Here is a 16,038-nt window from a genome sequence, read left to right as displayed (position 1 = left end):
ATCTGAAAGGAATGCACTCTGAGTGTTTAAACGTCTGTAAAAGTAGATGTCTATGATGCTCCCTGAGGAAAAAGGGAAACTCTATTGAAGTTTTACTGATAATATTACATTTCTAAATCTTTCCACAGGTTTTTGACATCGGAATGTTTCTCACATTCCTAGCATGAAGCACTGAGAGACTGAGGAATCGTTTCAGAGAAGAATGTGAGGAATGTAGATCTTGGCCTCTCTGAGGAAACCACGGCTCACACAAGAGCTTTTGTGTGACTCAGAAAGAAAAAAAAATTAAAATACATGAAAAATTTGAAAATGGAAGCAAATCAGAGATAAATCAAGTTGATGACACCTACTGATCTCTGGTCAGGTTCAGGTGAGGAGCCCTTCTCTGCGATTCTTCTCCTGAAGGACAAAGGACAATGTTAGCCATCAAAAATAAAATGGTAACATAAAGATAACTGTTCTTAAACTAATCAGAACTTTCCATTTATTCACATGGAAGCATCAGAATCTGCTATATGTAAAGTAAAGGACTCTGTGGCTACAAATGCTCAGGATGAACACTGAAGACGGCCATAAATGTCCCAAATGACGACAGAATCCTACAGTCATGCAGCTGTAATCTGAGTCTAGTGGGTTTTGCATTAAAATAGATCTAATCAATAGAATAAGGAGCTTCACACAAACTAGAATCAGCAATCTACCTCCTGGCCAGTAAGGCGCTCATCTCCTCCATCAGTCCTCCTCCTCCAGGCAAAGGCCCATTTCCTCTGGCCTCAGTTTTGGCCCCTGCGGCCCCCGACAGGGCCGCTGCCAGAGCTGCCCCTGCGTCATCGCTCTATAGGGAGAAACAAACAGCTAACTGTGAATTTATCATGTGTTTTATTTCCAGTGTTTTGTCATGTAGCACAGATAAGGAGCCATGGAGCGTTGGGCCTGAGGTGAGCTGTGACAGATGGTGACTGCATGGGTGAGACCAAGCATGACTCCCTGAGCTAGAGGAGCTGCAAACCACTAAAGCAACAATGGCTCAGGTGGCAGGGAGAACCGGGCTGCTCACCCTTGGCACTTTGCGCAGCTTTGCTCCAGCGAGGGCGGCGGCCAGACCAGAGATGGGGCGATCCTCGGCAGGAGAGAAGAGCCCCGCGGGAAGAGGTGGTGCCGGGGGTGGTGGTGGTGCTTCGGGAGGGGGAGGAGGACCCGGCGGAGGGGGTGGCGTCCCGCCTGGAGTCAGAGAGGGAGGGAGAGGAGGAGCCGGTGGTGGAGGAGGGTGTCCGGCCGGGGTGATGGGGGTGGCAGCTGCTGAGGTCACAGTGGAGCCGGGCGGCAGGGGTGGAGGTGGGGGAGGGGTAGGGGTGGTCAGTGCCGGAGTCTGAGCCACGTCTGCTGGGATGGATGGGGAGGGGAGAGAAGAGAAAATCAGGTTGAAAGTTTCGTTCTGACAGAATAAAACCTCAGACCTTCAACCAATTCTCCAAACCTGGAGGTTTTCCTCCTTTTCTAACTTTAATTTGAACAAAGAAACGACTGAAAGCTGAATAACTACTGCTTCTCTACAATAAACCTTCCTCACATTAAACACTTCTAGCGTAATAATTCAGCTACTAATTGTCCTTAGCCATGGAGCTCATAGTTACTCATCTCCACGTTCAAAATGACAAATAATCTCTGATTTGGCTGCATAACAACAACCCAAGAAAATAGGAGCATTAGAATCCGATGGAGATTTACAGATTAGGTTGAAATCATTCATAAACAAGTAGATTAAGAATAAGAAACCTTTAGTCTGACTGGTAGTAATATTAACTGAACCCTGGCTTGAACCTCTGGAGCGAGCTAAAGATTAGGGTTATGGTAGGAAGGCATTCCGACCTCAAAGACAAGAGGATCTGCTAATTAATACAGAAACAAATGATTACAAATTGTTTTACAAAGATGGCCGCCTACATTTTTTCTAAAACAAATGTCTAAACTGAATGGAATTGATTTTAAATCTAATTTCCACTCATTATGAATTATTCTGGGCTTTACTGTTTACAATAACAGGATGTGACATCATCAGTAATGAGCTGAAGGAGAACAACACAGGTGATTTGATCCACATGTTCAGAGCGAATAGGCGATGTGAGGGGGTTGATGAACTAATGTGATATTTTAGGGATTCCAGTAAAAGGTCGTGGTTATGTTTTCTTGTTCTTTTTTTGACTTTAATCTGAGCAGAGCTTCTTGGATTCTATTTTGCAGCAAGTATTGATTCTTGATTATCACCAACACATTATGATTTGTTTGGAGTAAATCAGCATTTTCCAAAGTGGAGAGGGGTGCCCCCTAGAGGGTATCCAGTGTAATTGCATTGGGAATTTTTCTAAAAAAAAAAAAAAAAAAAACTTTGACAATATTGATTCTGTTAAAATGTCAAATAAAGACTTAATTATGAAATAATTATTTTTTTATTGGACAGTTGTTTACTTTATGACTTTCATTCTACTGTTAAAAAAGGTTTTGGTTTACCAGTTGTTGGTTTACGGTGTGATCTTCATCACGACAAACTTAAGTATGGCTGCAGTCATCAATTACAGGGTTTATACAGGAATGAGTCACTCTAATTAAATGCTTTTTCATTATCTTTCAATGCTCTTAGAAATAATTTAAATGCCATCAACAAGTACCCCTCGACAGGCTGCAACCATGTCCCGAATTCCTTGTTTTCCAGCAACTTTTGCTGAAGTTTGCATTTTCTTGATTTTCCTTTTTCTCCGCCTCGAGCTTCTTTTCCGAACACACAGCTTTATGATCTACCGGAAGCTGTTCCATGCAAATGTATCGCAATGTAATATATCTGACAAAACTGTTTTTATAAATGTTTTTTTTTTAAATAAAGAATTTTAAATGCAAAAATAATCACAGTTAATTTATTTCAATGCCAATCAATGCCTTACTTTAAAAAATAATAAACTGACTTTTAAATGATTTTCAATGACCTGCGGAAACCCTGAATTATTCATACTTTTCCGATAATCTAAAATAAGTTAATATTTTGAAATAAATAAATGAAATAAGTTAATATTTTGAAATAAATAAATGTTTGAATTACAGGAATAATAACAGGGTTTATACAGGAATGAGTAGCTCTAATTTAATGCTCTTAGAAATTATTTTAAAGCCATCAGCAAGTACCCATGAATCTCCTATAATCAGAATCCTTTATCTTTACCATTCACAGGTTTGCTGCTATGTCTTGAATTCCTCGTTTCCCAGCCACTTTTGTTGAAATTTGCATTTCCACATTCTCCTGCTTTTTCTCTAGCCTGGGTGCCATTCCGAACTTAGTCCCGCCCACAAGGTTTGAGGTCGGGAAGTTCGGTCTGGCTCTGCTCCATAGTAGCGCGAGTATTATCTCCCACTGTCAGGCGATCCAATCAAATTGTCAGGGCGGGCTTTATACTATGATGGACAGATGATCAACAGTAACCACCAACGCACTTGGGTGACAACAACAATGGCTGCCGCCGGAGAGTTGAGGTGAGTAGATTCTGCTATTAGGTCTGTTCTAGAAGATATCGACAACAAATTAATTTTAAAAGAGGAACAGAGAAACGCGATCAAGGCTCATCTTCTTATTATAGGCGTGAAACTGCATGCTTTGATTTTTGTTGACAACAACTATGCGTTGCTTAACATACACTCCGTTGCTCTTATTGGTTGTAGGTCTGTCCAATTGAGTGCAGAGGCATTTTTTTTCCTGGTTCGTTCGAAACACGCCCCATAATCACAGCTCTATGGAGCAGTATCAGACTCATATTCTGACTAGAATTGAGTAGGACTACATCAGGTTACTTTTTCTCCGCCTTGAGCTTCTTTTCCGAACATACGGTTTTACGATCAACCAGAAGCAGTTCTACGCAAATATATCGCAATAATACATCTGACAAAATTGTTTTGATAGACTTTAAAAAATTTTTTTTTATATAAAGCATTTTAATGCCACGATAATCAAATTAAATGAATTTTAATCCCAATTAAGGCCTTAATTTAAAAAAATAATAATTTAATGACTTAATGATTGTAATGACCCGTGGACACCTCTATTGCTGAATAACCTTTATTGCTAATTTTAGATGAGTTCTAAATGGCCAAAACAAGATAAAAATATACTTGCATGTAACATTTTCAATGTCAAATGGAAAATATTTAAATTATTTGTACAGTTGTGTCCTAATTGCTGCTGTTAGTATGTTCTTCTTTTAGCAAGTGGACTGTTTTAATGTCTATGTTCCATTAATCTAGTTAGGGAATTAATGCCAAATTAGTTGACGACTTTTTTAGAAATAAATTGATCATGAGTTATCAGATGAAACTCTACACCTAAGCATGATCCAATGGCAAATCAAAAAACAATTTATTTTCACATTATTCTACTTCCAAACCCTGCAGCTCAGCTGGATGGTAATACTACTGGCATCTAAGAAGCAACTGAGGAAAGGATGCAGGAGTTTTCCTCACTCTAAATGAGGTAATAAAATACGTTTCATCCAATTTATTAACTGTACTTCCCTCATTATAACATTGCAGTATAAAGTAAGGTACAATGCGTGATGCATGCCCCTGTTTGACTGTAAGCCCACAACCAGCAACATGGAGGTGCAAGTTATTAATGACAGTCATTTCAGAGCAGATTAATGTGCAGTAAAGATGGATTCAGGAAACAGTGAAACAGTGAAACACAGCATGTTTTGTTTCTTTTATGATGAACAGAACAACCTGATTCAGCTTGTTGAGCTGAATGTGAAGCAACAGCAGCCAACAAGCAAAACATTGCTTGTTGGCTTGTTGCTAAACACTCATCTGGGTGTATTCATGAAAACAAGATGATTGTCTTTGAATAGGAAGATGTGACTGCTTGAAATGAAATGCTGTCTGTTGATTAATGAAAGTCAACCCAACCCCCCGCCTTTTCCTTTGACACCAACTGGTACTGGGGGGAAAACGTCCTCAGGCCAGAGAATGGAGGTCAGTGGGCCTCTGCTGTGTTATGCTATCTATTGAATAATCTATTCATTCAGCAAATTTAAAGTGTTGATGACACCATTTGGACATTTTCTAGTATTTCTTGTTGAACAATATGTTAATATTGATCAAGGGCATCCACATATAATAGATTTGAATCTAAAAAGACTATAGCATCGCAGGCATGATATATACGGTAGAACAACAGAGTTGGAACTGGTTTTGTTACAGACAGCTGCTGAATTTTTCATGGATTAACATGCAGCTATCCCATCGCATAGAGTTGCAGCGTTTTGCTTCAACCCCCATAAGGATGGCTTCAACTAATTTAAGTTTTCTAAGGATCCTGAGCTACTTTCAAAGTGGGTGAAGCAGGTCAGACAAGATCGGGAGAAGTTGGAGCAGTTCCATGGCCTCTCTTCTGTGGTTGGAATATGTGTTTTTTTATTTGTTCCCTCATCTAGTTGTCCAATAAAACTCTAAAGTGAACTGCTGCCAACAGCCTGCCTATGGCGTCCCTGTATGTATGGGGAGAAAGAGAACATTAGCCAGTGTTTGAGTCAGACACTGACGGATTGTTATAAGGAACCTTGTGCCGCTCCCACAGCTTCATTTTCCAGCTCCACATCCAAGCTCAGATGATGTTGAGGTAAAAGAAATCTAAAAAATATTCAGAAAAGAACCAGAGGCTGATTTGGAGCTTAGATCATAGATTGATCCAAAGTTAAGTGTTTTTAGCTTCTGTATGCTGTTGAAGATTCTCAGTCATAGTCATTTCCAAGTTTAACGACGTATCGCTTCCCATCCAGGAAGCTTTTTCAATTCAAAATGTCAGAAATAGCGTTGAGTTCAAGGCTTTATAGAGTGGATCAAAAACAAAGCCTTTGTTTTGGCTTAGAAACATGCAAGTTGACCCAGAAGAATAGGTCCACCTCTTAGGAATGTAGAGTCGTTTGGGTTCTTTGTTAGCCTGCAATACCCAATACTGGTCTATGTCTCTGAAATGGGGTTGTTAGGGGGAATTGTTGGCCTGGCTAAACAGGTGAGATATTCTGGTCCCCCGTATGGGGGTTGTGATTGCGATGATAGCGGGAAGGAATCAAATATCGCTGCAATGTAGGTTTTTGAAAGCTGTAACCAGACTCCACTCCCTCTGTTTAAGGTTGATTTTTCCTTCTTAAGCTTCTGTAGTACCGCAGTAAGAGCTAACTTCATGCTAAAATCTTGGCTGTTTGTTCTGTATTGGATGTTTTATAGGTATTTGGTTTAAAATAGGTTCAAATGAATTTATGCTTTTTTTTGTTTTAGAATTGGGGGTGTTTACATTGTTTTTGGGCTGGAAACAGGCAGATCTGACAACACTAGTAGCAAAGAGCAGGTGGAGTAGCAGGCTACACCTTTAAGAATATAGGAGATTATTTATTTTAACAGCAGTGGGGGGTTTATTATTAAAAATAATGGTAATTTAAACTATCATAAATCAATTTATATTTTTTAAACTAATAATAACTGATTATACTGTCTGTACAAGAGGCGGCCATGTTTTTCCAGCGTGCATATTCTCCTTGGGCTGCTATGGTCATAATAGCATCACCCTCTGGCTCAGAGTCCGACTCTGTAGACTAGAGGTTTATTCTGGATGGTTCTGACCTGTAAGGTGTGACGCCTCCATGTTCCTCAGTCTCACCACCCGCTCCTGAGCTTAAACTGGCTGATGGTTCAACCACACAAACCATTTCCAGACTAGATGTTTTGGAACGACCATCAATGTTTCCGTCCTTCTCCGTTATAGAATGCTGAGCGAGCTCCAACAGGGTTCTCCCTCTGAGGTCACCACATGGAGGTGGGTTTTTACCAACTATTGATCAGAGTGCTGCTGTGGAGCCATTTGTGTTAAAATAAGCCAGTTTGATTCATAATAAGCACCTGGTATCTCCTGCTGCATGGTTTTAATGCAAGATGACATTAACCCTTTAAAGCCCGATCCAAGAATAAAACAAAACAGAAAATTACTTTTTTTTGGTTTAAAGTCCTTATTTGGCCTTTTAACAAAATATGTAAAAAGAAAAAACAGAAATACATTTTTGATATTAATAATTTATTACTATGCGATAAGTCAAGATTATTTTTTGCGTAGTCTTCTGCCCTCTGTTATCAGGTATATCTGATTGTGTACAATAGGATTTTGAGCAAAGTTTTTACCATTAAATTATGCAAAAGGTGTCAGACGCAAAACATTTCAGAAACCGTATGTATCAAATATGATACATTTGGCATTACAGGGTTAAATCATGTTGCATCATCAACATGTTAAGCTAAAATTCAACATCCTGTCCTTTTTAAAACGTATAGATGCTCACTGACACATTATTGTTATATTTATAGGCCGAAGCTGGGTGAGACTGTCTGGATGCAGGCAGGAGGTGTAAAGTCGGATCGAAACAAACCACAGAAGCAGCCAAAAGGTGGAAGATTAATGAGAAAAGAAGAAAAAAAGAGGGAAGGTGTTAGATCTGCTTTAACACATAAGGATGAGTCAGGCATGCCAAGCTGGACAAAACAAGTTTCATATTCAATGAGCAGACAGCCTGGTCCTGCAGCAGCAAGCAGGATGTCCAGAGAACGGATGGGATGGAGAAACATCCGCTACCGTTAATCCTAAACAAACTACAGCCACGATTATCTTTTGCTTTGCAAAAGTATTTATATCACTTAAACCTTTCCAAATTTATCACAATTTAACAAACTCCTATATGCCTTAAAAGGGATTTTTTTGTGATAGACCGAAACAACGGATTGCATAAATGTGCAGAGGAAAAAAAAAATCTATTTTAGATAAAATCTCGCTGTGCTAGCATTCAGCCGTCTAAGGAAGATGGTAGTTTGTAGTAAAAGGTGATTGCACAAGAACAACAAAAAGTCTTTTCTGGTTTATAGAGCTACTTCTTCTACATAGGCTCTTTGCAGAAAAGCCCATTCTCAACCATGTTAGCTGAGAACAAAAAGTTTTGCCTCAGATTCTCAATTTGATTTGTCTGGACTTTGATCTGTATTTAGGGTCACTGTTTGGATGGAAGGGGGAGGACTTTTCTAACCTCAAACCGGTTTTCCCCCATCATCTCCCTTTAGCTTCTCTGTCCCTAATGCAGGAAAGCAGAGTTATGTTTCTGCTAACAAGGTTTTTGTTATTGTGTCTGTGTCAGAACATCTGCCCTAAATTCCTCCATCACTCCATAGTGGATTTGAGTTCAGGTAATCGAACGTTCGGACAGATGATCCACTGACCCACGCTCCCGTTGCTCACGCAATTCTGCCTCCTCGTACAGTGCATGCGTCATCTTTGTGCTTTGTCGCCACTGTCCCTAGCATACAACGGGTCGCTGTCACAAAAAATCCCATGATGCTTTGCAAGGAGAACTCTCGCAAAGAAATCTGGGATATATCTACTCGTCTAGTGACCATGGATGATCACTACTTTTCATGGTGCATTGTGGGAAATTTTGAATCTGATATGTTTTCATCCACTAGACCACAGGTGGCAAACTGGTTCCAGAAAGAGCCGTGTGGCTGCAGGTTTTCTTTCCAACCAAGCAATGGCACACCAGACTCCATTCATCTCACCAAGTCATCATGTTCAGATTGGACTCACTTGATGAGATGAATGGAGTCTGGTGTGCCATTGCTTGGTTGGAAAGAAAACCTGCAGCCACACGGCTCTTTCTGGAACCAGTTTGCCACCCCTGCACTAGACGTTCGGACACTTATTTAAAATGGCGTAAGCACTATATAGTGGTCAGGGCGGACATTCTGACACAGCCAATGTGTGTCGAATACTTTGATTGTGGTCTCATTGGTGCCCTTCCATAGACTAGCGACCTATTCAGGGTGCACCCCACCTTTTACCCATTGAAAGCTGGAGATGGGCACCAGCACCCCTCGCTACCCCGCTTGGAATAAAGCCTGATGGAAAATGGTTGGATGGATGGTCTCATTGGACCTTTTCACAAATTTTCTGTGTCCTTCCAGCCACACTACTCTTCCTCAAAGGATCAGTCTTTTAAGCTAAAAGATTCTTCTTCTTCTTCCCAGGTTGTGGTGCAACCAAAGGCCTTTGGCTGCTCCTGCACACTAATCACCCAGTCTAACAGTTCAGGTCAGGGGCGTCCAAACATTTTGCAATGGGAGACAAAGGTTGACCAGAGGTTCTTTTGGGGCCAAAATTAACATTACTTTAACCGGTTTAACAATAATGCAAATACATGATATTTTTTAACACATCAAACTGGTCCAATTTTATAGAGTAATATTGTTGCAGAGATCATGTCATGTAAGGTCGAAATAAAGAACAAACCAATCCAGAAATGAAACTTTAAGAATATTAATAAAATAAAAGGTTTTGACAGTAACTTTGATGTTTTCTTTTTTTTTTTTTCAATTTTCCTGTTTTTCCAGAATCAGTTTAATGAACTACATTCTTTTGAAACTGCGTGTTCCAGAAAACTTTCTCTTTACTTCTGGTGGCGGGCTTTTCTCTGGAGAGAAGACTTGTTTCTATTGGTCTGCTGGATGCTAACATTTTAATGGTCACTGTGAACTATAAGAGCCAGCATTTATATTAGGCCTGAAATGAAGAGCATGTGATCTGTGAAAAAAATTTAAAAGAATGACATTTATGAGAAAGAGAAACCTAAAACAATGGATTTAAAAATCTAAACTGTAAAAAAATGAAAATAAACTTTAGGAAAATAAACACATAAAGCAAAGTTACTCTCAATATCTTGTTATATTTAAGATGCTTTTCAAAGTTATATTTCTAGATTGAATTTGTTTTAATGTTGGTCTATTAGGTAAATGATTCACAAACAGACTAAAGAAAATGTACAACAGCTCAGCTTGTATAATAATAATTATAATAAATAATTGAACTTCATTAATCTGACATTGGAGAAATGTACCTCTGCATTTAACCCATCCCATTGGGGAGCAGTGGGCTGCCATCGTGGGGCGCCCGGGGAGCAATCGGGGATTAAGGGTCTTTGCTCAGAGAGCCTAAGTGGCAGTCTGTATGAGTGGGTTTCGAACTCACAACCACACGATTCCAAGATATATGCCTTAACCACTAGGCCACCACTTCCACTAATGCGAAACTTCATTGTCAGGAGTGGGATTTGAACCCACGCCTCCTATGTGAGGCTAGAAACCTCTAAGCTGGTAAGGATTGACACGTTGAGTCTGGCGCCTTCGACCGATCGGCCATCCTGATCCTTATAAGAGCCGATAAAAGTCAACAGAATAAACAATAGCAAAAACAATTCACAGCAAAAACTGGCCTAAAATCAAGATAAAATAATCTTTGAGACTTTAGACTTTTAATTTGAGCAGATAAACAAGGAGGTCTGCCAATGGAATGAGTGTTTTTGCTTTTAAAAATCTTATTTATCAGCAAATTGTCTTATTTACCTGCTAAAATCAAAGGAAGATCTACTCATTTGTAAATATTTCATTTGTTTTTTGCAGGTTCTGTAAGGCACGGGAGCCGGCTCCACCATCTCCCTGTTAGTGATTCAGACAGAGGCAGCGAGAGACAGAGGGAAGAAGAGCAGAGGAGAGATTGCAGAAACCACATTGGAAGCCTTACCCTGGGGCTGGGGCTGACAGGAGGAGCCCCCCTGAGCTGGGAGGGGCCCAGAGCCTGCGTCCGATTCCAGGGACCCCGACAGGCCCAGACCCACGGGGAGGGAGAGGTGCTCAGCAGAGACAGAGGTGGCGGCAGCTGCGGCAGCAGGGGGCGCTGTGGAGGGAGAGGGCAGACCAGGAGCCTGGGATGAGGAGACGGACGAAGACGACACGGGGAGGCCCATGGGTGAGGGGAGAGGGGGAGGGGTGGGTGGCGGGGGCGGAGTGGGGCAGGTGATTCCGAGGGGGGTGTGGCTGTGTGGGATGGTGACAGGTGAAGGTGCGGGGAACATGGGGGGGCCGTTGGGGGATGGCGACGGGGGCTTCTGACTGAGTGGGGACTGCCCCGCCAGAGGGATGAGGGGCCGCGGGCCCGTGGCCTTCCCTGGGGGGCTGCTGATCATGACTGGAGGCGAGGGTGGCAGTGGGGTGAAGTTACACGCTGACCACACCACAGACTTGGGCGGAGTGGGAGGGGTGGGGGCTGGAGGCGGGGCTTGCGGGAAGGCCGGCTGCCGCCTGGGAACCGTGGCGTAATGAGGCAGGACAGGATGGAAGGCAGAACCAAGCGAGGTGGCGAATCGGGAGGCCGACTGTCTGAGCGGCGGGGTCGGGGGCGCGGTGGAGGAGGGGGAGGGTGTGGTGGGAGCAGGGAAAGTGGGTGTGGATGGAGATACGGGTGTGGACGAGGTCCTGCCGTATTCCTGAGGTGTGGGAGTGTAGAGTGTGCTTTCAAAGGCTGAACAGCCAACGGGGGAAATGAGCATCGGGGATGAGACAAGACAGACAGGAGGATGGAAGGAAGCAGCCATCGTGCACACGGGGGGGAAAACAGCAGGTCAGGAGGAAGAGGAGGAAGAAAGGGAGGAAAAAAGAGAAGGGGGAAATGAAGCAGGAAACCAGCAAAGAGCTAAAGTTCTCTTCCACCTCCTGTGTACCACCATGATGCGACTACTCCATGTTAGTGGACAGGGATTAGTATTGACAGATATCACAGTCCTGCTTGTTAAAAGAGTGAAACAACAAGAGGGGAGAAATCATCTAGAGTTATTCACATCAGACATACAAAAGAATCAGATCTGATGCCATCATAACTGTCCTGAAGCCCATCTAACCAGAGGGCGATTGATAACAGCATTTCATATCTCATAATGAACAACCTCTGGAGAGTCGGTCATACAAACCTCTCCCTCAGCAGGAAGCACCTTTCATCTAAACATGCTTTCTATTGGGAAATCTATTACGATGATAATTTGCTTCTTGAGTGAAAGAAAAAGCATCTTCATATAGAGATAAAGGACAAATTAACATAAAAGTGCCGGTTTAGATTTTTTTTAATCAGAAAACATGTACAGTGATTTGCAGAATGTAAACAACAGTTGCTGGGAATGTAACCAATCGTTGCAGTTTATGAGAGTGTTGCAGTGCAGCATCCCACAGCTGATTGACATGGTTGGTTTCTGGCATGGAAAAGCCTTAAAGTCGCAGGGAAGCGGCTGTTTCAACCGCTGCATTTCCGAATTCTCCCGAGTGGTGCTCGACTTCACATGAGTGAATAAAGTGAATGATTGGTCGATTATCAAGGCGGCGGGATTGTTGTGGCGGAAAGTTCACAAGCACGTTTGGTTGTGGCCGGTTTATCGGAAGCATCTAGCTAACCAGTTAGCAACTTAGTGCTAGTAGGTTCCCAATGGGAAATTCCATTGGGACCAAGTAGCACTAAATTGGTGACTTAGAAACGACACTGTCAAGGAACGATATGGACAGAGGAAACATGCAAGAGGAGGAGAGTTTAGTGTCAGAGGTCGTGGATGAGTCTCCTCCGTCGTCTATTTTTATTTAGAGGAGGAAAGCGGGGATGAAGATGTTGTGGAAGAGGACGCCAGGGCGGCAGAAGCTTGGTTTGGTGTAGAAGGCTTCCAGCCGTACATGTTTGAGCCCTTGCCTCGCAACGCTGCCAGTTCTGTTAGCTCTACGCCTGCTGAAGACACAGACGTCCATCCCCGTGAACACTGGGACGGAACTCAATGGGAAAGGAAATGATTCTGATTTCTTATTTCAACCGTTGCATATATTAGCTGTGACACATGAATCAAGATGCTATGAGCGAAAACATTTGACAGATGACGGTTGATATATGATTGGCCGAATTTAGGTGTTCAGACTGAACTAACTGGCCTGGATAAGAAAACAAAAATAAAAACATAGATTTTAAGACGGGATTTGTTTTTTTAAATAGAAATTTTCTAAATTTTGGGACAATATGGTCTGATAAAGAGTACATTTATATACATGTTTAAGCCAGAATGATTTTATCATTCTGACACTTCGACACTTCAGTCTTTCTTCTCTTCTAGTCGTTTAGCTTTCAGATAGATGAGTCTGAGTAGCTCCATCTCACTGCGGACCCGAGTCACAAGTGATTTTTAGACGTACAGTGTGAGCAGGCAGATTGCATTAGAGTGTCGGGTCGCTCAGTGTGAGAACATATATGGTGAACATTTAAACCCTGCGGTTTCGTCGTACGGTGTGAGCTGTGGCTGTGTGCAACGATTGAAAAAGAATCAAAGTGTATGCCCGGCTTTAGCCTGCTGTATCAGTTTAAAAACCAGCTTCCATGTATGTTGGATTCACACATTTTCTCATCTTATAAGAGTTAAGATGAAGAACATGGAGGTAGTCCCCAAGTATGATGCTGCCACCACCATGCCTTATAGGTGGTGCAATGTTCTTTAATTTTAAAGCCTAAATTCGACTTTTCTGAATAAACTTATTGTTGTGGTAAATCTGTTTATGTTCTGTAACTTCTGACCATGAAACATTTCACCAGAAAGCAGATTAAAGTTCAGTCTGCCTTCCCTGTTTCTACTAAAGCCTGTTTTTCTGCTCTGTACGTCTTTGTCCACAGTGGCCCTAAAGACGCTTTTACAATGAACAAATGCTAAAGAGTTTGAATAAAGCTTAATATCCTGCAATGAACCAGCATATTCAAAAAATCTCAGCTGGTTTGTCAGACTAAAGGTTAAAAACTACTTTTCAGCAAATATTACATCCAATTCCTTTATCAATATCATATCAGTACCAAATTTCTGTTGGTGGGCAAATGACCAAATGAACAGAAATAAAGGCTTGAAAGCAACCTGTGTGCAAGTTAAAAATCTCTGTAGATCAACATTAAACCAATCCAATCAGAAACGTATATTACTAGATCGTATATTAGCCACTATAGCTAGTGATGTTTGCAACGAGGCGCCATTACTAGGCCTAGAATTGTACATGCTAATAATAATAATTACTGGACATACTGATTCATTCAGATGTGTATGGCTGGTTACTGACGTTCTTTTCTTTCCAGCTCTCTTCTGCCTGCTCTCTGCTTTACTATCCAAGTTATTTCTCTTTCTTCTCTTCATCTTTTCTTTCCCTCAGTGTTCCTATTTTCCTCCACTCTCGTTCAGTCTTCCTATCTTCTTCCTCTCTCCTCTTCGTAGACTTTTCAAAATAGAAATATTAGATACTAATCACAATATCTCATATAAAGGTATAAAATACTGAAAATGGTAATTACCAAAATATTTGGAGCTACAAGCAAAGACAACATAATAGATGAGCATTAGCAGGTCGTTATCTCTTCCTCCATCATTCTCAGATCATGCAGATCTTGTCTCATTCAGTTTTCCTGTTACTGACTCCTGTTTTTCACGAGGAAGTTTCATATAACCAAACTGAGTAATAGAAAAGCACAGCTAATAACTACCTAAAAGAAACTAAATGGCATAAATCAGTTCTAAAACATCTTTAGTTTAACCCTTGTTGATCCCTGGAGAACCACTTTAACAGATCGGAGTCTCAAAAGGAGTTTTCAATCATCTGTTATATCTAATCCGAGTCTCTTACTTAAGAGAGCTCCAACCTGTGATCTTGTCTTACTTTTAATTTTTTTTACATGGGCACTATCCAAAAATTTATCAGAAGGATCAGTCCAATCCATATCAAAATTAATTAATTAACACCCTTACTAAAACACAGGGCAGCTGCCATCAGCAGCGACCGCTTCTGACAACAAACTTCCCTTTATTCTTCTGTTTTAAAACTGATTCGCTCTTCTCCTACTTTTTATGTGAAGAGCAGCACAGAGAGCTACTGTAACAGTTGTTTCTGCAAACAATCCAGTCTAATCTGAACATTTCCCCCCATTCATAGGTATCATTGGGGACATTTCTGGGTACAGCTTTGGACGGGTGGTCCAAATCGGGGACCTGAAATGGAGGACGTCTGCTCAATGCATGGTCAAAATCATTGTTTAACCCCAAGCAGAAAGGCACCGTAACAACCTTTGAGACATCCATGCTGATGATGCGTAAAGCTTGGACAGGCACTGATTAAATGGACGGTTACCTTGTGCTTGAATAAAGCTGCACACATCCTGAATGACGCCGAGTAGATTAATCAGAGGTTTGGAACAGCAGAGAAAGGCAGAGTGCTAATTTTCCACTTGGTTTATTTCCTCCTTAATCTAACCTGAATCAGTCTCTGTTTGAGGTAATTACCTTAATTGCATTGTGCTCTAGCAGCAGCTAACAGCCTGAGTGGTGTTTGGAAGAAGCTGCCATATGCGGTCTAAGTAATGTAAAGTTGTTAATCCCTCAGATTAGCGTCTGCTCTGCCTCCTACAACCAACGCTGGAAGAAATTGCGTGTAGGTCTAAGTCTTGTGATTTGATTTGGGTTTTAGTTGAGGGTTCAGTCTGGTGCTACATGCTCATTAAATGTTTAAAATAAAAACAGTCCTACCGACTTTTTAATATCCAGCGCCTGATAATTGCAGTAGTTAATTACATCTTCATGTTGCATCCTAATTAAGGAACAAACACACAACTGGTCTGATCCCAGCTAGTTACACTCTGTAAATACACGGCATGTTTGGTTAGTCGCCTCTAAAGCAGTCTGAGAAACACCCCATTTCACACCAGCTTCTCTGTCCTTCTCCCTACTGTAAGTCAACTACGATTTAATTTTTTTCCTAGTCTATACATGTGTTATTATGGTCCAACTCTCCTGTCTGATAACAGAAGAATAGAAGGATGGTGGAGGAATTTAGATCCCTATTATCCTACTAGAAAATCTCACATCTGTGCATTTATCAGTAACATAATGCTGGTTTAAAATCCTTATTACGAGATTTTTTAGAAAACTGTATCCTGTTTTCGATCAGCTGTAAAAACATAATCTAAACTAAATTAAAAAAATAGAATCAGCTTTCAGGTTGTTAAACAGAAGCATGTAGATTGAAACTGTTAGCGTTGCCTCAGCTGTGTGAGCAGCAGGCTCTAACAGCCTGAAACACAGCGACACAAAC

The 16,038-nt window shown here is 41.4% G+C and overlaps 1 protein-coding gene across 6 annotated transcripts in view; it reads right to left on the bottom strand.

Annotated features, from left to right (window-relative positions):
- Window positions 1–248: 248 nt before the first annotated feature.
- enah (ENAH actin regulator) overlaps window positions 249–16,038 on the bottom strand; it is a 145,363-nt gene continuing 129,573 nt past the window's right edge. For 4 of the 6 annotated variants that reach the window (XM_038306795.1, XM_038306794.1, XM_038306792.1 and 1 more), the window contains 4 exons: window positions 10,643–11,419; window positions 1,058–1,383; window positions 702–835; window positions 249–399 (listed from right to left, as the gene is read on the bottom strand). In XM_038306795.1, the coding sequence (XP_038162723.1) occupies window positions 321–399; window positions 702–835; window positions 1,058–1,383; window positions 10,643–11,419 (1,316 nt within the window). In that variant the 3' untranslated portion in view covers window positions 249–320. The remainder of the gene's footprint in view (window positions 400–701; window positions 836–1,057; window positions 1,384–10,642; window positions 11,420–16,038) is intronic. The other 2 variants (XM_038306793.1, XM_038306797.1) reach the window with 2 other exon arrangements.

This window comes from Cyprinodon tularosa, unplaced genomic scaffold (assembly GCF_016077235.1).
Source record: "Cyprinodon tularosa strain WSP-4 unplaced genomic scaffold, ASM1607723v1 ctg591, whole genome shotgun sequence".
NCBI classification, from domain to species: domain Eukaryota; kingdom Metazoa; phylum Chordata; class Actinopteri; order Cyprinodontiformes; family Cyprinodontidae; genus Cyprinodon; species Cyprinodon tularosa.
Note: the sequence above shows the minus strand (reverse complement) of the source record. Positions and strands in the feature narration are given on the sequence as shown.